Source organism: Camelus bactrianus, chromosome 8, assembly GCF_048773025.1.
Source record: "Camelus bactrianus isolate YW-2024 breed Bactrian camel chromosome 8, ASM4877302v1, whole genome shotgun sequence".
NCBI classification, from domain to species: domain Eukaryota; kingdom Metazoa; phylum Chordata; class Mammalia; order Artiodactyla; family Camelidae; genus Camelus; species Camelus bactrianus.
Window position 1 is genome coordinate 44,478,096 of NC_133546.1, and position 23,452 is coordinate 44,501,547.

At 38.1% G+C, this 23,452-nt stretch overlaps 1 protein-coding gene and 1 pseudogene across 2 annotated transcripts in view; both read left to right on the forward strand.

Annotated features, from left to right (window-relative positions):
* The window catches only part of AK9 (adenylate kinase 9), a 102,125-nt gene that overhangs the window by 27,139 nt on the left and 51,534 nt on the right, over positions 1-23,452 (forward strand). For both annotated transcript variants that reach the window (XM_045524626.2, XM_074368497.1), the window contains exons 11-18: positions 4,662-4,760; positions 10,572-10,711; positions 10,792-10,972; positions 13,656-13,797; positions 16,972-17,076; positions 17,163-17,240; positions 19,144-19,227; positions 20,689-20,828. In XM_045524626.2, coding sequence (XP_045380582.2) covers positions 4,662-4,760; positions 10,572-10,711; positions 10,792-10,972; positions 13,656-13,797; positions 16,972-17,076; positions 17,163-17,240; positions 19,144-19,227; positions 20,689-20,828 — 969 coding nt within the window. The remainder of the gene's footprint in view (positions 1-4,661; positions 4,761-10,571; positions 10,712-10,791; positions 10,973-13,655; positions 13,798-16,971; positions 17,077-17,162; positions 17,241-19,143; positions 19,228-20,688; positions 20,829-23,452) is intronic.
* LOC141578444 (alpha-2-macroglobulin receptor-associated protein pseudogene) lies at positions 4,984-6,661 on the forward strand (annotated as a pseudogene).

The following is a 23,452-nucleotide window of genomic DNA, read 5'->3' on the forward strand; positions in this document are numbered from 1 at the left end:
GTAACAAGTGTTGGTGAGGATATGGAAAAGTTGGAACCGTCATATATTCTCGGTTGGATTGCAAAATGGTCTGGCCACTTTAGAAAACAGTTTGGCAGTTCCTCAAAAGGTTAAACATGGATCTACCACATGACTTAGCAATTCAACTCCTAAGTATATACCCCAAAGAATTGAAAATAAACGTTCAAGTGAAAATGTGTATGTGAATATTCATAGCAGCACTATTCACAAAAGCCAAAAGGCAGAAACAAGCCAAAAGGCAGAAACAACCCAAATGTCCATCAACTGACGAATGGATACATAAAATGTGGTATATTCATACAATGGAATATTATTTAGCAATAAAAAGGAATGAAGTATTGACGTATGCTACAACATGGATGAATCTATTTTTTTTTTTAGTAGAGGCACTGAGGATTGAACCCAGGACCTTGTGCATGCTAAGCATGTGCTCTACCACTGAGTTATACCCTCCCTGCCAATATGGATGAAACTTGAACACAGGCTAAGTGAAAGAAAAATCACAAAAGATCACATAACATAGGATTACATTTACATGAAATGTCCAAAATAGGCAAATCTATAAAGACAAAAAATAGATTATGGTTCCTTAATGGCAGGGGTTGGGTGGTAGGCTTTACCACAATGGGAGATTCTGGGATAAATGTGGAGTGACTACTAATGGGTAAAAGGTTTCTTTTTAGGGTGATGAAAATGTTCTAAGATTAATTGTGGTGATGGTTGCAACTCTGAATATATTAAAAACCATTTAATTGTACACTTTAAATGAGTAAATTATGGTATATGCATTATAACTCAATAAAGCTTTCAAAAAAAAGAATATATGACTATTTGGAAATATGATATTATTTTCACTATGAAAAAAACAAATGACAATGAGGGGAAATAGTTTCCATGTTTGTAAACAAATCTTGAATATCTTTTACTATTTAAATATTAAAAAAACTTCTGTTATCTCAGAAAAAAGCAAATATCTCAATAGAAAAAACAGGCAAAGGGCATGAGCAGGTAATTTAGACAAAATGTGTGATAAATATTTTTTAAAATTCTGTAATCAAATTATTAATCAAAGAAATGCAAACAGCATAAAGACTAAAGCAGCATTTTTTTAAACAAATTTATTCAATACCCAGGATTGTGGGAAGCATTTGGGAAATGCTCTTATACCCTTTGGTAGGAGCATACAGAAGCACAATCTTCCTGGAAGATAATAGGACATACAAAAGTTTTTTTAAATGTCTATAGTATATCCAAAGAACCCCAACTTCTACTAATTTACTCTAAAGAAATATATGGAGATATAAAGATTTTTGTTCAAGTTGTTTATAATCATAAAAAAGCAAAAAATATTTTGGAAAGGTTTTTTTTAATGTGTGGATTTGAAAAATTAATGCATGATTTTTGGCTAAAATAATAGTAATTCTACTTATGATAACAATACTAAATGCATCATTTAAATATGTCTCATGTGATAACTTCCTACTTAGAATGTAAGAAAGAGACGGTATGGGGTTTTTTTCCCCCAAAATGAAAATACCTTCATTCTTTTTTTTAATTGCGGTATAACTGACAAACAACATTATATTACTTTCAGGGATATAATATAATGATTCAATATTTGTATATATTGTGAAATGATCATCACAATAAGTCTAAGTTAACATCTGTCACCATACATAGTTATAGAATTTTTTTTTCTTGTGATAAGAACTTTTCAGATGTACTCTCTTAGCAACTTTCAAATTGGCAATAGTGTACTATTAACTATAGTCACAATGCTGCACACTACATATGCATGACTTATTTATTTTGTAACTGAAAATGTATACCTTTTGACTTCCTTCACCCATTTTGCCCACCCCCAACTTCTGGCAGCCACTTATTTGCTTTCTGTATCTACAAACTTGGGATTTTTTGGAAAATATCTTCATTCTGATTTTAAGAGTTATATATACTCATTGTTTTAAAATAACCAGAAAGAACAAAAGTACAAAATACAAAAATAATACAAAATAATCTTCATTATAAAAATTTTTAAATGCAAAAATATACAGTACAATATAAAATAATACAAAAATACATTACCTATTTCTTTAACACCTAATAGGTGTGTGGCATTATGGTAAGCTCTAGGGATACAGAAGGGAAGGGGTCAGATGAGTCCACCAGTCCCTCCCCTCATGCAGTATCCAATATATTGGGGGGAAATAAATATTTAAAGGGCCATTTGTGTTTAAATCTGGGAAGGTCAAGGTACTATAGGAGCTCATGGCAGAAGGGCAGAACCTAGTCTGGAGAGGAAAGCTGTATGTCTGAAATTACTTCTAGACTGCAAGTCCAAGGATGAGTAAGAATTAGACGTGAAGGCTGGGAGAGGGGAGAGAGGTGGGACAGTGCTCCAGGCTGAGGGAAGTCTGCATGAAGCCCCAGGGACAAGAAAGAGCATAGTAAGTTCTAGGAACTGAATGTAAGTCTGTAAAATGACGAGTTTTTTAGGGGGGATGGGGTACGAGGGGTGGGATAGTGCCAAAACTTTACAAATAAGCAGAGGTTGCATCAAGAAAGACCTTGTAAGCCATCTTAAAGAGTTTAGACCTCATCATGAGAGAGAGGGCAGCCAGTGAAAGGTTTTAAGCCAGAGAGTGAAAATGCTCCTATTTCTATTTAAGAAAGATCACTCAGACTGCAGTGCAAAGGGAAAGCTGAGGAGAACCAGACTGGTGGGAGGAAGACTAGTTCTGACTTTTGCAGTAGATCAAGTAAGAGATAGTGGCCTAACCCATGGTAGTAACTGTGGGAATGGACAGAAGACAAACTTGGGAGTGATTTAAGAAGTTTACATGACAGGATGTGGTGAGTGACAATGTAGGAGTACAGGGAGAGAGAAAAGCAATGCCCAGATTTTCAGTCTGATGTGGTTGGTGGCCACATAATAATAACGCTGGTGGTGGAGCCAAATTAGGAAGAAGCTCCTCACTTAGAATATGCGCTTGCTAAGATCACCCCTGATTTCCTGACCAAAGCCCATGGTCACTGTTCAGTCTTCATCTAACTCACCTAAAAGCAATATTTGACCCAGCTCATCACATCTTCCTTCCAGCTCCATTCTTCCCTTGGCTTCTGGGACCCCACACTACTGCTATAGCCCCTTCTACTCCTACACTTTGCATCTCTAATCTCTACAGAGTTGGAGGATCCCAGAGCTCACTCCTTGTGCTCTCTTCTCTGTCTACCCTCATTTCTTAGGAGACTTCATGCAGTCCCATAGCTTTAAATACCTTCTAAATGCTGGCAACTCTTACATTCATATTACCATCTCAAACCTTTCCCCTGACTTTCACACTTGTATAATCAACTGCTACTAAATATATCCAGTTGGATGTCTAATAGTCATCTCGGATTTAAATGTGCAAGATAAAACTCCTGATCCGCCATCACCACCAGCCTGCCCCAGATACACTCCTCTCACAGTTCTTTCCTCTCAGTAAATGTCACATCCATCCTTCCAGCTGCTCTTGTCTTTTTCTCACATCCCACGTCCAACCCATGAGCATACACAGCAGACTTCAAAATATATCCAGAATTTGAACACTTTTTAAAGCCTGGGACACTTTCCTCAAAATCGAGGGCAGAAGCTCTAACAAGCTTGGTTGAAACTTGCCAAGCCTGTTAAGGTCCCAGCTGACATTGGTACCCTGGCACTTCTGCCCACATTCCAAGAGCCAGAACAAGTTACATGGAAAAGCTCAATACTAATGAGATAGGGATTCCCACATAAACTAGGGAATTAACAAGGGAAGGGAAGAAAGGATGAATTGTGAGCAAATAACACAATCTACCATAGACTGCAATATACCATCAGGACTTTGTCTATCTTACCATTTCTCATTTCTGATTCTGTGTTACATATTCTTCCACATAGTGTCTGAATTAGTTTCTTAGTGCTGTCATAACAAAGGACCACAAACTAAGTAGCTTAAAAACAACTGAAATATAGCTAAAATTTACTCTCTTATAGTTCTGGAGGCTAGAAGTCTAATATCAACATGTTGGCAGAGCCTCACAACCTCCAAAGCCTCTAAGGGAGGACCCATCTTGTCTCTTCCAGCTTCTGGTAGCACCAGGCACCCTCTGGCTTGTGGCAGGATAACTCCAATATCTGCCTCTGTCTTTACATGGCTGTCTCCCCTCTGACTGAAGATGTCCCATAAAGCTAGACCTCTACAGGCATGAATATTTGGGGACCAAAGGGCAGGCTCTTACAGGTTGAACTGTGTCCTTCAAAAAGATACGTTCAGGAGCTAAACTTCAATATCTAAGTGTGACCTTATTTGGAAAATAGGATCTTTTCAAATGTAATCAAGTTAATATAAGGCCGTCATGAATTAGCATGGGCCCTAATCCAATATGGCTGGTATCCTTACGAGAGACTCATGAACACAGGGAGAAATGGCTATGTCACAACAGAGGCAAAGATTGAAGCGATGCACCTACAAGCCAAGGAACACCAAAAATTGCCAGAAAACTATCAGAAACCAGGAACAGCAAGGAAGTATTCCAGCTCATAAGCTCATGACTTTTTCTGAATATTTGAGATGTTCAAATGCCAATGTATTTAAAGACTTGTTCTTTAAATTTAGACAGTTATGGACCAACTTAAATATCTGAACCTACAAAGAGCAGCTGTGTTAACTAAACTTCAGAGTGCAGAGGAAGAAATTAATGACACAATGGAAAATGTAAGTTATTTTTAATTGTTTGAAAGTCTACCATTTCACTGTATGTTGTGACCTTAATTTGTATCCTTTCAAGGTTTAAAAGCATCTCAGGATAACTTTTATAAAAATGGATTTGATTTTCAGGAAGCTTTAATATTGGCACATATTCTCGTAGACACTAAACACAACAAAAGTTCTGAAGCAAAGAAAGACAATAAAATCAGAACAATCAACCACAGGAATAATGAGAAATAAAGAAACCCAAGTTCAGTTTAAAAATTTTGCAGCACCAAAGACAGCTAAGGCATAAAAACTTTACCTCAACTCTTTTAAGTACTCATTCATCCTCTCAATTATTCCATCAAATAAAAAAATTAAATTAAAATTACAAATTAAAAAAAATTATTACTGTGTTCCTCGTCCTGGTACTGTGGATATGATGATGATCAAATTATAGTTGCCAAGTGATAAAAGGGACAAAAGGACTTAAAACTGGAGGATCTGATCTATTCTGGGAAGTTTAGTTTCACCTATAGAAAGGGGGGGGGGGGGGGGGGACTAATGCCAGAAGCATAAAGATATCATAATTCAAGTACAATAATCTTTAAAGAAAGAGGTCATTTTGTTATTCTGTACTGTGTAATCCCTAGCCTTTAATGGGTGAACATAGCTGGAATGTGTAACACTAACAGGTGCTGAAGAGGAGGAAAGGCGGGGGCCTGGTGCACAGAGAGCCTGCGTACTTAGCCTCTTCTATGCCATCACTGGAAAGGAAATGAAAGGGAAATTTTTAAATATCTGTGAAACCTGGGGGCTTTTCCGTCCCACTGTTCCCGGGGTCTCAGCGTCCGAAGAAGGGTAGGACGAAGGCGGCATCGCGGAGGGCGCGGGCCGGGCTGCGCAAGCTCCCGTCACCGCAGCTTCTCGGGCGGTGACCCGCGCGGGGTCATGGCGGCAAGTCCTCGCGAGAGAAGGACGAGTCCCGCCCGCACCCCCAGCCCCCACCAGCCCGCCGCCCTCGAAGCGGGAACCGGGTAGTTCCGAGTGGAGGAGCCCAGCCAGCTGTGGGAGATGGCCCAGCGGCGTAATCTTTCTCGCGTGGAAACTGTCCGAGCTCCAGGCTGATCTGAAGATACAAAATAAAGACACGAATCCAAGTGGAAGAAACTGAAGGCTAAAGGCTTCGATGAAGACAGAGAGAAAGCAGAACTTATCCGTAGCCTCTGTCACCCGGGCCTAGTACGGTCTAGACTGGAGAAAGGACGCACGGGGCTGTGAGCGGCAACTTGCTCAGCGCCGAGGACAACAGCCTGGAGGACCCCCGGCTGGAGGAGCTGTGGCAGAAGGCGAAGACCTCCGGGAAGTTCAACGAAGAATTGGACAAGCTGTGGCCAGAGTTTCAGCCTCACAGGGGAAAAGTCCAGGAGTGTAACAACCTTCTGGAGATCTGAGCAGGACCGAAGAAATTCACGAAAACGTCGTCAGTCCCGCCAATGTGGTCCGAGTCAAGGAGGACGTGCTGCAGAGCAGACGAGCCTAGCTGAAGGACGAGCTGCGGGACATGAGCCAGGGCTTCGACCGCCCAAGGGAGTCGGCCACCAGGGCTACGGCGCCCAGGCAGAGGTTAAGGAACCTCAGGTGATGGATCTGTGGGACCTGGCCAGGTCAGCCAGATTCACTGAGAAGGAGCTGGAACCCTTTTGGAAAGAGCTACGCACTTTGAAGCCAAAATCGAAAAGCATAACCAGTATCAGAAGCAGCTGGAAATTTCTCATCAAAAACTGAAATATGAGGAGAGCTTTGGTTACAGGGAGTGTGTCATCAAGAGCAAAGAAAGAGATGCCATGTTGGAGAAGAAGACCGAGGAGATGGGCTACAAGGTAAAGAGGCATTTGCTTGGTCTGTCCCTCTCACCACAATGAGCTCTGAGCAGGGATAAAGGCGGTACCAGGGGTCTGGGACCAGGGTGCTTTGGGGGTGGCTTGTACGTCAACAGAACCTCAGGGAAGGCATGATGGGGACCAACAACAAGGGTCCTTAGCAGGAAGGATTAATTCAGATGCCCCCCGCCCAATGCTGGAAAAGTAGCTATGTGATCCCACCCCACCTGTCCCCCACTAGCAGGGCCCCTGGCCCTCGACAGAGCTGGCTGTTACCTCTGTCGAGAACGCTGATTTCCAGCTGCCTTTGGAGTGGGTCTCCTATGCTACAAGGTCACAATTTGCATCAAAATCTTATAAACCAACCACTGGAAATACTGTGTACAGAAATCCTTAAAAATATATAGCAGTATTAAAAACAACAACAGCAGCAACTGGGAGAATTTCCCAGCTAGAAAGTTTGTCCTTAGAAATTACTACAAGCATAAGCATGGGTCTAAGGTTATAGTTCATGGGACATGTGACCAAGGATGCCTGCCCTCTTTTTCATAAAAGAGCAGAAGTTGTAACTGTACACTGGAGTCATTATTCATATTCCTTAGGCAGTCCAAATCAGCACCAAATCACCTGGGAAGCTTACTGCACATATAGATTCCTTAGGCCCATATCCCATACTGATTGAACCAGAATGTCTGAAGGTGGGATCTAGAGATGTATTTTTACGACATCCAGAGGGGATTCCTATACTCACTTAAATTTGAAAACCCCTACTTTAAAGTTTGGGGCACTTCATGAAGGACCCTGGCTAGTCAAAGTTGATTAATCTTTAAGTTCCTGAGTATTTTGAAGAACTTTAGATGGATGCTCTTCAACTAAAGGCAGCTGATTTTAAGAAAACTAATACAAAGGACTTGAATAGATATTTCTCTAAAGAATATAAATGGCCAATAAAACACATGAAAAGACAGGTAGATAGATATTCCAAAACCCAGAAAATAACAGATGTTGTTGAGAATGGGGAGAAATTGTAATCCTTGTGATGAAAAATGGTACAGCCACTAAGTAAAAGAGTTTGGTAGTTCCTCAGAATGTTAAATCCAGACTTACTATATAATTCAGCAGTTAGACATTCCTAGATATATACCCAAAAGAACTGGAAGCAGGGACTCTTAAACAGATATTTGTATACCAGTGTTCATAGGAGTTTTATGCACAATAGCCAGGAGGTTGAAACTACTCAAAATGTACATCAGTGCATGAATTGATAAACAAAATGTGGTATATTCATATGGTGGAGTATTATTCAGCCTTAAAAAGGAATGAAACTCTGATATATACTAAAACATGGAAGAACCTTGAAAACATTATGCTGAGTGAAACAAAACAGACACAAAAGGACAGATACTATATGATTCCACTTAAATGAGGTAACTAGAATAGGCAAATCCCTAGGGACAGGAAGTAAAACAGATTGCCAGGGGCAGGGGGAAGCTGGGAGCTGGGAGTTATTGTTCAATAGGTACAGAATTTCTGATTGGGTTAATGAAAAAGTTCTGGAAATGAATAGTAGTGATGGTTGAGACCATTTCAAATGTGCGTAATGCCACAGAATTGTACACTTAAAGATCATTAAAGTGGGAAGTTTTATGGTATATATATTTGACCACAATTATAAAAACAAAAACCTCCTCGTAGATTCTACTCTCCAGCCAGGGGTGAGAACCTTGGTTTGAAGGGATGAGAGAGGCACAAAGACTTTATTGTGAACTCAGACTCTGTAGTAAGAGTGTGATAGCTGTAACATCTGATGAGCTGTTAGAGAGGCGGGAAAGAGGGGTGTGTGATGGGAGGAAGGCTGGCACCCAGCACAGCAGACAGTAAGAGCATTGGTTTCTCAAATCCGACAGATAGGGATTTGAGTTCCAGATCTACAGCCAACCAGATCTGTGACCGTTTAACCTTATCCTTTATTTGATTGTTGAAAAAGCTATAATAATCCCTACCAGATAGTGTTATTATAAGTGTTATAGAAGTTAAATTAATTGATGCTTGTGAAGTATTTAGAACTAATGGTAAAATTCAAAATATCTAACAGCTGTATTGCAGAGGCAGGGATGGCTTCATAGGCCAGTGACCTGTGCAGTCACACAGGACCCTGTACACCATTAATCTACTGCTCTGCGGTTGCAGTCTTGAAATCATTGATAACTTTAGAACAAGGGCCCTGTATTTTCATTTTATACTGAGCCTGGCCAATTAGCAGATGCTGTGAGGGGGCATTCACCTACCCACCACAAAGCTGGCAGTAGTGCTGAAAAAGAACCTTTTCTGGGCCAGGCATTAACTATTTAATTGCTGGATTGTGGAAGGGACACATGCATTCTTGCAAGATCCTCTGGTTCAGTCTTTCCAGAAAATAAGCCTCCAGCTTTCCGATTGAAGTCTTCTGGAGGAGTGGTGGCTGAGTGAAATGGGGCATTGGCTCTGGCTACCAGCACCTCCTCTTAAAGATTTTCAGCCAATCCTCCTGTCTTCTGCTCTCTATTCCCCTGCAGAGGTACTGAAGGTTCTGAGCCTCGCTAGGACTGTGCAGTGACTTGACTTGGTTGTTGCTGTCCTCACCCCACCCACACCCATGCTTGACATCACAGCACTGAGCTTTCACTTTTCTTGGATTTCAGTTACCACTTGTCCACCGGCTTTCTAGTTTACAAAGGTGTGTAGCTGGGGCTGCTCTAGTCTCTTCTCCCGTTCTCTGTGTCCTTGTGAGTTCATTTCTTTTTTCATTCCTCTGCTGTCATTTTCCCGAGGTGTTAGGAAAGCAGCAAACACAAATACATGTGTCCACTCTGCCTTGTTTAACCAGAGGCAGTCCTGATCATTTTTAAGACTGTAGTATCAAACTCATTTGAAATCTGTCTTCTAATCATCCTTCAGTCCCTGCTAGACACGTGGCCTCAGTTGAGAGAGGAGCATGGTCTGCTATTCAAACACTTTCCCCCGGTTTGGACAGGAAAGAGACAATAAGGAAAGAATGCCTGCCTCCTGACTTAACTCGGTAGTTTCAGTCCCTGGATCATTGTCTGTGGACTCTGGAGAAGGGTGGTAGCCCAGTGTGTTCCACCGACGAGGTTCTCAGTCTCATGCAGCTCCTCTGAGCATTGACAATTTCCTTCCCATTTAGCTCCTTCTAGCCTTCAGATGGGGACATCTATGCGGCATCCCCACAATGGGCCTGCCTCTTTGCTTTCTAATGTTGCAGTGGTGCAGGCAACACCAGAGCTCCCATTCTCATCTGTCCTCCACAGTCAACTCCGGAGCCAGTACACCTGTGAAATCCCCATCAGAAGGCTGGAGCCAGCCTGGACCCGTCCCCTTGGCAGTTGCCCACCATGCCATCTCCCCCGAGTTCCCTCATCCCCTGCCAAGGTAGCACTAGGACAGTGACCCTCTCAGCAGTCTGCAGTCTATGGAGGAGTAGTTCTTAGCTTCTCCGGAGATCACCAACAGAGGGTTGTTGAGGGAGACTTTACATTTAAGAAGAATGAAAGAGCTAAGTCAATGCAGATCTGCATATAACACCTTACTATTTTAAAACTTAGATAAATTAACTAAGAATCCAGTACTGTTTCAAACCTTTTCCATAAGAATTTTTCAGAATCTGTTTTCTGAAACAGATAATAGAAAACACTCTACCTACCTTATGCTTATTCTACCCTACAATAGAAAATGCTCAGTACAATTTAAACAAGGTATTAAAACAGAAATGAAAACAATTTGCATTATTAAATTTGGGCAAGTGCAGAATGGTTGCAATTAGGAAAAAAGCCAAAATTTTCTTTCTAAAATATTTTATAAATAGTAAAGCACTATCAAATAAGAAATGAAATAATAATGTGAACTTTAGCAGAACTTATGCCCACATTTTTAATGTTGTGTTTTTTATTAACAGGACGAGTTGTTCCATGCTCTTGCATCCTATAAACTTATTGCACCAAGATACAGATGGCAGAGAAGCAGATGGGGACGTACGTGTCCTGTGGCTTTAAAAGAAGGTAACATTTTTCAAGGAATGCCAGATTTTTCTGTAAGGTAAGAAAGGTTTTCAGAATTTAGTTTTTAAACTTGCCCATACCTCTTTTCAGTTGTTTATGATTATGGTATATTTTAAGTTTTCTAGGTAAGATATACTGTCTCTCATCAGAAGAAGCATTTAAAACATTTTTATTGAACCCACGTCCCTATCTGCTTCCACCTATGCCAGCACCACCATTTAAAGTATTCATATTTGGACCTCAGTCTTCAGGGAAGACAACACTTAGCAATTTGCTTGCAAAACATTACAAAGGAAAGGTAACTCCATAGCTAGCTAGCTAGCTTTCTACCTAGCTGTATTTGATTATGCTTTGTGGGATTTTAGGGGGCTGCTCTTGTCTCTTCTCCCATTCTCTGTGATTATGCTTTGTAGGATTTGTACTCAGTTTGCTTAATTTTACAGTCAATTGGGTAATTGTTCCACTGCGCTTGCAATGGGGAAGGCATCCTCCTTATTGCAGCTTCCAGGCCATAGCCACTCCCTGCTTCTTGCTTCCCAAAGTCCCCAGATTTGACTGCTTGTCATGCAGGCTATGCCACTCCATTACCTTTCTTGGTTTCGCTCATCTACTGTTTCCTTGGTTACACCTTTCCTGGTCCACTGTCACTCTCTTCACACACTCACTCCTGTCGTAATTCTTAGTGATTTCATTGTCTACCAAGATGACCCTCCCAACACCCTAGCCTGTCAATTCCTTGACCTCTCCCCACAGTGATCTTGTTCTCCACTCCCAGTAAGTAAAGAGAAATTGCTTTTAGCTTAGAGCAGAGTGGTAGCATTAGAGGTGGTAAGAAGTGGGCAGATTTGGGATCTAATTTGAAGACAGAGACAAAGGATTTGACGAGGGATTGGAATGTAGAGGAGTTCCATGAAGGCCAGTGGGGCTGGAATGTAGAATATGAAAGGAGGAATGGCACAGGTGGAGATGGCTGAGACATAGTCAGACAATGCAGGCCCTGGGAAGGAGTTTGAATTTATTCCAAAAGTTGTTGAACTCTTTTAAACACAGGGGTAACATTTTCTACTTGCTTTTAACTTTTTTATTGTAAAATCTGACAAACACAGAAAAGTGAAGCTCACTGTTCATCACAAAACAAACCCTCAAATAACCACCACATAGGTCAAATATGGAACCCCAGCACCTCAGAAGCCCCCTCAAGCCTCTTTCTAATATCGATCCTCTTACTCCTCCCACAAAGTTACCCACTGCCCTGAACTTTGTGATATTCATTTCTGTACTTTTCTTTTATGGTTGTACTATGTAAGCATACTTTCAAATAGCATAAGTTAGTTTTGCATACTTTTTTAACTTTATGGACTTGAACAGTTTATGTTCTTTGTGCCTGGCTTCTTTCACTTGACATTATAATTGTGATATTTATGCATGTTATTAAATATAGCTATAGTTTATTCATTTTTTATTTTATATTTTTATTATATTATTATTTATTATTTTATTATAATTCAGTTCTGTTGATTGAATTATATTATGATATATTTATCCATTTGAGTGGTTGTTAAAACTTAGGTTGATTCCAGTTTGAGGAATTGTAGATAATATTGCTGTAAACATTCTAGTACATGCCTCCTGGTATACACATGCATGTCTTAATGTAGTTTGAAGATACATCTAGGAGTAAAATTTCTGGGACGTGAGGTGTATACATACACATTAAACTTGTGTATATAATGCAAAACTAGTTTCCAAACTAGTTCAACCAATTTACTATCCTATTAGCAGTGTATGAAAGTTCCACATTCCTACCAACTTTTGTTATGATGAGTCTTCCTAATTTTAGTCATCCTAGTGGGTATATTCCACTGTGGTTTTAATTTGCATTTCCCTGATGACTAGTGAGGTTCAACATTTTTTCATATGTTTATTGGCCGTTCAGATATTCTCTTTTTGAAGTGTTTGTTCAAGTTCTTGCCCATTTAAAAATTTTTTGCATATTACTGGTAGGAGTTCCTTATAATGTAAATTTAAACTGCAATGAGATATTACACCAACTAGAGTGGCTAAAATGTAAAATATTCACAGAACCAAGTGTTGGTGATGATGTGAAGTAACTTCAGTTTTCATACTTTGCTGGTAGAAATGTAAAATAGTTCAACTACTCTGGAAACAGTTTAGTGGTTTATTACCACCAAAGTCAAACATATATTTATCATATGACCCAGTAATTCTACTCCTAGGTATTTATCCAACAGAAATGAAAACATACGTCCACAGAAGAGACTTACAAATGTTTATTGCTACTTTACTTATAATAGCCAAAACAAAGCAACCCAAATGTCTATGATGAATGGATTTAAAACTATGGTATAATGATACGATGATACAACTCAACAATAAAAAGGAACAGATTACTGATACATCCAATTACACTGATGAATCTCAAAAGCATTATGCTAAGGGGGAAACACTTGGAAAAGATTATATACTGTATGGTTCCATTTATATGAAATTCTAGAAAAGGCAAAATTAATCTATAGTGACAGAAAACAAAGTGGTTGCCAAGGGCCAGGAACTGCCTAAAGGAGCATCAGAGAACTTTTTGGGGTGATATAAATGTTCTGTATCTTGATTTGAGGTTGTTGTTATATGTATATATTTGTAAAAACTCATGGAACTGTATATTTAAAATGGGTACCTTTTGTTGTATTTAGATTATACATAGTGTTGATTTTTAAAATATACGTAACTTGAATATATATTACATGATTGTGCATATATAAATATATAATCCTACATGAAAAATATGACTGAATTCCTATGAAAGCAAGTACTCAGAAATCAGTGAATTCTGAAAATAACATACCTCAAGCAGCATTAAGATTTTTGAGATAGATAGCTATAGAAATAGATGTAGATGAACGATGTGTTTAATATTCACAGTAACTTGTGCTTATGTTGGTTTTCTCAAATATTCTTTGCAGGTAGTTGACTACAATAAACTTGTTCAACCACGTTTTGATGAAGCCCTTGAAATTTTAACCAGAAATACTATAGCTGAGGCCACTGAAGCAGCCATTAACGTTGTAAAAGAAAAACTCACAGAACTACAAGCTAAAAGACAAGGTGAACCATTTTTTAAAAAATATGTATTTTAAGCTTAGGTCAACAATTAATTAAGCCTGGCTACCTGAGAAATTTGCTTATCTTGGTATCCCAGCCACCTTGCACATTGTAGCCTCTTAGTAAATGGTTGAAGAAATGAAAATACATAACCTGAGTCATAAACAGAGAAAAGATTTCAATTCTAGACTTCTAAGGAGAGGAATCAGAAGAGCTTCCAAATTTGAATTTCATTACCTTTATAGATCTGCTTGCTGGGCAGAGACAGAGCAGAATTTACACCTTTATTTACACCAATTGTGATGACACCCGCACTTCACCCAACTCATGGAGTTTGCATTGCTGCTGCTGCTGCTGGTTGTTGTTTTAGGCTTGTGTGTCAGTCTTGATTGTAATTAAATATTTCTATTTGGAGAATATAAATTTCAAATTTAAAGAGTTATAAAGTAGTGAAACTGGAAGAAGACTTAGTGATCAGTTAACACAATTCTGTGACTACATGTGAGGAAACTGAGGCACAGGAGGTTAAATGGCTTCCTAAAACTCATTCAGCTAGTAGCATAGCTGAGACTTGAAACTTCTTCTTCTTCTTTTTTTTTTTTTTTTGTTGTTGTTGTAGTAGAGTCAGTTTGCAATGTATCATTTTCTGATGTACAGCATAATGTTTCAATCATATATATACATACATGTATTTGTTTTCATATTCTTTTTCACTATAGGTTACTACAAGATACTGAATATAGTTCCATGTGCTATACAGAAGAAGCTTGTTGTTTATCTATTTTATATATAGTAGTATCTGAAAATCTCTAACTCCCAATTTATCCCTTCCCACCTCGTCCCTTTTCCCCCTGGTAACCATAAATTTGTTTTCTATGTCTGTGAATCGGTTTCTGTTTTGTAAATAAGTTCATTTATGTCTCTTTTTTTAAAAATTCCCCACATGAGTGATATCGCATGGTATTTTTCTTTCTCTTTCTGGCTTACTTCACTTAGAATGCCATTCTCCAGGGAAATCCATGTTGCTACAAATGGCATTATTTTATTCTTTTTAATGGCTGAGTAGTATTCTATTGTATAAATATACCACATCTTCTTTATCCAGTTATTTGTCAATGGACGTTTAGGTTGTTTCCATATCTTGGCTATTGTAAATAGTGCTGCTATGAACATTGGGGTGCATGTATCTTTTTGAATTAGAGTTCCCTCAGGATGTATGTCCAAGAGTGGGACTGCTGGATCATATGGTAAGTCTATTGTTAGTTTTTTGGGGGATCTCCATTCTGTTTTCCATAATGGCTGCACCAAACTGCATTCCCACCAACAGTGTAGGAAGGTGCCCTTTTCTTTACACCCTGTTCAGCATTTATTGTCAGTTACATTGCATAGCCTCAATGTATAGTAAATGCTCAATAAATTTGGCTATTATGTCTTCTGTAATGAGGAAAATTTTATTAGGAAGAGAATATTTGGAATTGAGGCAGTGTTGGCTATAGTAGGAGATGGCATACTGCCGTAGTTTCTGGGAAATCCAAACGGTGGTGGTTACAGCTAGTCTAAAATTGTTGGAGCTAATCTCAAGTTTTGGATCCAGATCTTTGAATGTGAGAAAGATCTCACATAGTGTGTAGGAAGTGCTGCACTGAGGATTTGCATTAAGAACAAATGTTTAGGTTAAATGACTTTCATGTATTCTAATTCCAAGCAGTCATCAGTGCCTCTACCCACTGCTAGAGGGATGCTAACACTGCCAGGATGTTCTGGTAAAAAGACACCCTCTCTTCCCCATGTGTCTAAGATAAGTACAACTGGTTACAAGAGTGCCAACTCTAGTTAGAAATTCTACCAAAACCAATCAGTAAATGTCAAAAGTAGCCAAGAAATGAAAACTCTCATTTTTCCTGGAGAAAATCAGAAACCTGCTCCCTCTCCCCTCAAACCAAAACTCTGTATCTCCTCTAAAATAATGTGATAAGGAGTGAGAGACAGGAAGAGGCAGAATGATCAAGAGAAAGAACACTGGGACTTTGGAAATAAAGGTTCAAGTCTCAGCTACAGTCTCTTCAGCAAGCAGTATTGGGAAAGCTGGACAGCTGCACGTAAATTGATGAAGTTAGAACACTCCCTCACAACCATATACAAAAGTAAACTCAAAATGGCTTAAAGACTTAAACATAAGACACTATAAACTTCTTAGAAGAAACGATAGAGAAAACAGCAACAGCAACCTACTTCAAAGTCCTGTCATTCAGCAATTGCTTGAGTCCCTGCTTGTGTTAGATGTTATTCTAGTTAACTAGAGCTACAGAGGTGAGCAAGACACATGAAGCTGCTGTCCTCACGGTGGGTACATTTTAAAGGGGGTAGAGAGGGGGGAAAGTAAACAGAAAAAATATATAACACAGTAATGGGGCAGGAGGGGATTGGAGTAGGGGCACTGGCGTGTTTGGATGACCAGGGAAGAGCTTTCTTAAGAGGGAACATTTAACTGAAACCTGGATCAAGAGAGGAAGCTTGCAGGGCTCCTGGAGGATGATCAGTGATCTACAATGTTTCTTGGAGTCTGTTGTGTTTCCTTTCACATCAAATTAAGGCATAAAATCATAGATTTTAAAGCTTTCCACAAATTGCCATCTCTCACCAAATACAGAAATAGATGCTATCTCTCATAACGCTGCAAACCTATGTCTGTTTTTTTTTCAAATTCACAATTACTCGAAAGTTGACAATAAAGTTAACCATTCTTAAAATTTTAAAAAATTGGAATTTTTTTTTGCTAGGAAATTTTACTCATATATATATATATGTATGTATATATATGTATATGCATATATACACATATATATATATATACTTTTTTTTTACTCCAATAAATTTTCAAGAAAATTTTGTCGGTAGAGAATGTTGAGGGTTTTTTAACATAGAAAATTATATAATAATACAGAGGATGGCAGCTAACATGGAGCTGGCTTCTTGTGTGTACCAAGCCCTTTCTAAGATCAGGATTATCTCGTGTAATGTTACAGTGGTGTTTTCGGTTTAATGATCTTTATTTTGCCCAGTAGAAATTGAGACAGAGAGATGAAATGATTCATCAAAACCATACTGACTGAGTTAGTCTCACACCCAAGCCTGTCTCCCTACCCCCAGTTGACACAGCAAATTACTATCTTTTAGCCCAGTCAACTTCAGAAGACCCTCAGGGAGAATTTGAGAGGAGATACGTATTCCCAACTGGTATATATAAAAGCACAGAAGAGTTGCAGTCATCACTTGAAGATGGTAAAGAAAATGTTGCTAATGTTATTGGCCAAATTTTTCCTAATGTGAACAGATTAGCTAATAAGTATATTATTCTTCCACTGTAGTGTTCACTCATGAATCTCAAAGAAAAAGCTCTTTAGAGGACAGTGAAGGAGCCGGAATGAAGTCATATGATAAAGATGGTAACAAAATGAGCTACTAATGCCATGCTTATGGATTTCTATTTATTTCATTTTTTATCATGTTTATATTAAAGCTTAAAATTACACCCCTCCCCCTTCAAATAGGAAACTTAAGGAGAAAAAGAGTTAGCTTCTCTCTTACAGATTTAAACTGAGCAGCTATAGAACTGAAATAGATTTATTACAATGAAGAAGAAAACATAGAAACTGAGGAGTCTAATACAATTAGAACCCCGACCAATGTTTTCTGTTTCCAAACATGACACAGTTATTATCATATAATAGTAAATTATTTCTTCAAAGGTCTCTGCTTCCCTTAAAATGTTGGAATCAGAGCATCAGAAACCCAGAGTTATAGCTGTGAAATGTTATCATTAGTGCTGCTTACCCTTATAAAACTTTTCCATTCATATTTTAGCATAATTGAGAGTATACAGTATAAACTTTTTATTTTTTATTTATAGTATTACATTTAATTATATTATTTATATTACTTCATTAGAAAACACTTAACCCTCATTTTCAATTACTGCACAATTTCTCTGTTTATAGGTAATAGTTTTAACTAGTTCTTTACAGTGAAAACTTTTTTGCTATTACAAATAACGCTCCAATGAATTTTTCACATAAAATTTGGTCTGCATGTTCACGCGAATGGAGTCATTAGTTTAATGAGTATGAAGCTATAGACAGAGTCAAACTGCTTGGCGTAAAATTGTTTCAAATTACGTTCCCCTCAGGAACATACATGTCATAGTTTCCTTAGTATTTTCTCTTTTTAAATATTATTTTAATTTTTATTTGACTATTTCTCAAGTTTAATATTTTGATGTGTTAATCATTTATATTTCTCTTCTGAGGTGACCACTTTTGTCTTTTGCCCATTTTTAAAAGTTGTATCTGTTATATGGTTTCTATATAAATGTTCTATGTATTTTTTTCAAATTGGGCTGTTTGTCTCTTAAATCACTTTGCTTTTTTTGAAGTAGAGGAATTTTTCACATTTTGGTAGTCAAATTATTACTTTCCCTTTTTTTTTCAAGCTAAAAAAGTCTCCCTCTCAACCAGAGATTTAATATATACTTATATTCCTTTTTTATTGGTCCAGTTTTCTTTTTTTTTTTCATATTTAGTTTTTAATTGGATCTATAAGTTATTGTATGATATAATGTAGGGCTGATTTTATTTGGTTCCTTTTCCTGATTCTGACAGATGTGTGCTTGCCTGGTGTTTATATCAAGCCAGTAGGAATTGAACTGGGGCACTGTCAGAAACTTATGAATGGTACTCTTGTTCCCCCAGCATATGTGCATACACAAACACACACTTCACAGAAGGACCTTGACATTGAAAATTTGGTCAGGTGGCATCTGGGAACCCCCATCTCTGCTACTACAGAGTTCCCAGCACCAAGAGGTACACAAGGAGAGCTTCTCCCCCATACCATCTATTCTTTTTTAAGGGAAGCCACCTAAGATAGAAGCAGTCATCAGTGCCTCTACCCACTGCTAGAGGGATGCTAACACTGCCAGGATGTTCTGGTAAAAAGACACCCTCTCTTCCCCATGTGTCTAAGATAAGTACAGCCTTTGCCTCTTGGAGCCAAGTTAGTCTCTAGTTAACTCAGAAAGGGAAAATTTGATTTGATTTTTTTTCCAATTTAGATCCACTGGCATTATGTGAAACTGAAATTACTCTTGGTTTTGTTATAGGCTAGGTTGTTATGTTTATTTTCTAATGCTGATAGATATGTTTGCCTATTTGATTATTATGGTTACTTTTAATTTTTTAAGAAACTGGGAATATGAGTCCTGGGTCCCTGGGCCCCATGCCACAATTTTCCTTGGGAATCACCTACAATTTAAATACTGTTCTTTGGGTGTTAACAATATTTTATTCACAGATGAAAAAGAAACCCTTGAAATGTCTACATTTAAAAGAAGTCTTCAAGACTCTAGCCAAGATCTAAAACTGGATTCAAAAAAAGGTAAATTAATAGTTGGGTAATTTGGTTCTTTTAGATTGTGGATCTAAAAATCATAAATAAATCCTTCAGAATTTTGAAGGAGAAACGTGTGATTCTTTTTTAAAAAGCATTCTTAATATCCAGTTTATCTTAAAGGCTACTCTTATATCAGCAGTTGGACATTCAGGAGCACAGAAAAAAGATATGTGATGTATTGTTTTGGTGAACAAGAATATTGGGAAGATAGGAGAGCTATCTTTCTATTCTGCCATTCCTGGCATGTGGCTACCAAAATAATTCACAAGATGGCTGCTGATGCACCAGCCATCATATCAGTGTGCCTAACAAGAAGAGAGAAAAGGCAAGGGACAAAACCCTCTGGCACACCACCCAGCTGAGTTATTCCTCTTTAAAGAGAAAACAAGATGACTCATAAAGAAAAAATCTGCTTGTCTCGGCCATCCAAACTATAAGAGAAGTTGGGAGCTGTAGTGTTTTTAGCTGGGCACATTGCTGACCCTAATAAAATCAGGGTTCAGTTAGTAAGGAAGAGGAGACTGGATATTAGGTAGACAGCTAGCAGCTTCTAGCACAGTCAGTATATTTGCCTGGCTGTTTCTGCCACATTATGTCCCCTTTCCCAGACTACAGAAATATCTTGGGTTCTTGTGTCTTCCACTCTGGCTATCCAGGAGCTGCTGGCTCGCTCTATCCCTGAGAACAGACTTCTTACTTCATGACAGGGAGGACAGCAGGCAGCTGCTCTTCAGAGGTCATTTGGGGTTTTTCTGAGTGAGGATCAAATGGTTCTGGCAAGAGACCCTGATGGATGGAGCCTTGGAGCAGCTCAGGAAGCACTACTGGAAAGGCAGAGGTAGTGGAGTCAGGTGGAGCTGTCAGTCTCCTGTCACAGCCCTTAGAGGAGTAGATGAACATTTACTTCATGATGCAACCTGTAAGGCAGCTCAGCCATGTAAGGAAACATTCAGCACATAATGAGGCAAGAATCAAGGGTAACACTTGAAAAACCAGCCTGTGCCACCATTTCTTCCATCCCCTCCAACTTGCCTATCTCCTGTCCTCTTACTGTACCATGTAGTCTCATGCGTGTATTTAGAAGTATTCGTTTTGTGTTCTGACTCAATCCCTAGCTGCTTGTGTTTGAGCTTGACCCCTGGAAGCCTCTGGCCCTACCTCTTCTCCCTAGCTCCCTGGGTTTTGACTCCTGCTTGACATGACTTTCTTCTTGCCTCATTCACTTTCATTCTGATTCACTGGCTTTAAGCCACTACTCTGATATTTTGTGATCCCTGACTGATTTCCTCCCTAGTATTTCTCCCTTTTTCTGGCATGTGTATAATAACATGAAGATAGTACTTCCTGGGGTCAGGTGTTTACAATCATATTCTACTGAGAATAACATTGTTTACTAAAATTACTAATGGCATAGTTTACTGGTTTATTTTACTTTATGTGTAATAGAATACACAATAGAAGAGGTAACTGCAGATCATCCAGAAGTTCTTTCCATAATAAAGGAGACTGTAAAAGTGGCAAAGGATATGTATTTACAACAGCCATATGAAAAACATGCTGAAATCTTAGAGGAAGTCCTCCAAGAGGTAAGAAATCCAGGCTCTTTGTTTTTAATCATTGATTTCACAGGATCTGAGAAAATGTTAACCCAGTATATGTACAATTATTTTAGAATCCCATATGACAGAGTTGAAATCTGTAGCCTTCAAATCCATGTACATTTCACCATCAGCATTGTAATGTGTATTGTGCCCCAGTGAACAACTGCATATAAATTTTCAAGATATCAACAATTGTGCAATAGAATTTCATAGCTTTGACATTTATTCTTCATTAACTTTTATTGTGTTTAATTCAGTCCAATTGGTTAAAAGATGGTGCACATAAAGCAGGTACCAAAATTAGATTTTTCATCTATGAGCTAATTAGTTGTAAAGCAAGACAAATACTGCTCCATAGCTAACTAATTTCATCCAACCACCTTGAACATGTATTCATAGTGGAGATGGTTGGGCACACGACTGATTTTCCAGTCTAAGGGGAAAATAAAGCTTTAGGTACTATATCCTACCATTAGCAAATCAGAAAACTTGTAAAGACCAATATGGTCTGTTTTGTACAGAGATCCTGGGTAAGCATTCAGAGCAAAAGTCAAAGAGAACAAATCAGTTTGGTCTCTCAATCAACTTCTGTATTTCTCTGTAATTTGAGAATGATAATAATTTAAAATTATGAGAAGAAAAAAAGATATTACCTGAGAGTATAGAATCACTCTGTAACACATTGGGTAAAATTCTCAAACCCCAGGCTGTACCCAAGGCAAGTTTCTATCCCTCTCTGACTTTCCCGTAGAGGTCTTTCAACTTCTGCAACTCTTCATGTTGTTCTGTCATCAATTTATTCCTTCAGAAACATTCTGAGCACCTACTGTTTGCTCTGTACTGTGCTAGAGCTGGGGGATAGGAAGATGAATTAAACACAGCTCTTTCCTTTAAGGAGCTATCAGGCATGCAGGAGAAGCTAGTGTATAATCCAATAATTGAGTTATCTGTCTATCATGTGATATGTGGTAACTAGATATATGCAAGGTATAGGAATTTCACAAAGGTCAAGGCTATCATCTCTACCTGGGAGGTGAGACGGAGCACCCCAGAGGAGGAGACATCCAAGTGAGGGATGTCTTTAGCATCCTCACTGTCTGTGAACATCGCATCCTTGCCCTGCATTGAGAATTTTCTCCATTCTTTTCAGAGTTTATTCTGGAGGATACAAACTTACAGGGAGTACTACTAAAACACTCTTGATACAGGAATATATGTAGTGTCGTTATATGGTAAACTGTGACTCTGGGATCGTAGAGGAGTTTAAATCACATGAGATTTAAACACCAAAGCTCATATTAGATTGTCTTTTTCAAGAGAACAGAGACCTGTGTGGGAACTTGTTCTACTTGTCATCAGTTTCCATGATCTCTATGAATAGGAAATTGTTTTTTAAAAGTAGGTAGTTACTAATTTCTTATATAAAGCCAAAGTCTTATTAAGGTATCTTTCTCAATGTTCAGATTTGATGCAACTGTAATAAAAATATCAATGTATTTGGAAAACTGACAAAATGACTCAAAGAACCAATGGTTGCGACTTGGTGAGAATAGTTTGGCAAAGTAAAATAGAGACTTGCTGTACCAGCTAGTAAAATGTGTTGTGATGCTGCAGTGGGATGTAAGCCTGATAATCATACAAGAACTAACACAACCACGGAGAAGGCACAGAAACAGGCCTTGGTATAGATAAAAATTGAGTTTGTGCTAAAGTTTATATCATTATCCAAAAGGAAAGGAAGAACTATTTAATAGTGTTGGTAAAATTAACTAGTGGGAAGAAAACAATTTAGATTCTCACCTTGTATCAAAATAAAAATAAATTCCATATGAATAGTTAAATGTAAAAATGGCATTTTTTTTAAACTAGAAGAAAGTGTAGTGATACTGAAATGATTTTGGAATGGTCAAGTACTCTAGGCACAAATGCAATAGAAGAACTCTTACAGCAAAATCTCAATTGAGAGGCTACTTAGCAATGATTCTCTTTTTAAAAAAAATCATGAAAATCAAAATTTTAAGGCAAAGGTCAAACTGAGGAAAGTATTTATAATAACTATGACATATGAATCCCTTATTATAAAGATTTATTATAAATCAGGAAAATCTAATACTCCAATATGAAAACAGGGGAAGATGTAAATAGATTATTTCATCAAAAAGAAATATAAAAGGTTAATGGAAAATTTTAAGTTCAAATGTCAATAAAAATATGAAAAAAATGAGAGCGTTTCTCATCTGTCAAACTGACAGATTTTTTGAAACTTATAACAGCGTTTCTCATCTGTCAAACTGACAGATTTTTTGAAACTAGAGAGACTATAATGGTACAGTCACATAAGAGTGAAAATTGTTAGCGATATTATGGAAGGAACATGACAACGTGTATAAAAAGCCTTTAAAATGTTCATTCCTTTATTCTCTTTGACCTAAAAACACTTCTGGGAATCTAACCTAAAGAAATATTTACTTGGACAAGATTTATATATGCAGATGTTCATCACATCAGCACAATGTTATAATAAAATTATAAATGGTATAAATGTTTAACAGTAAGAGGATGATTAAATAAATTGATTTATTCATTTGATAAATACTATGAAGCCATTA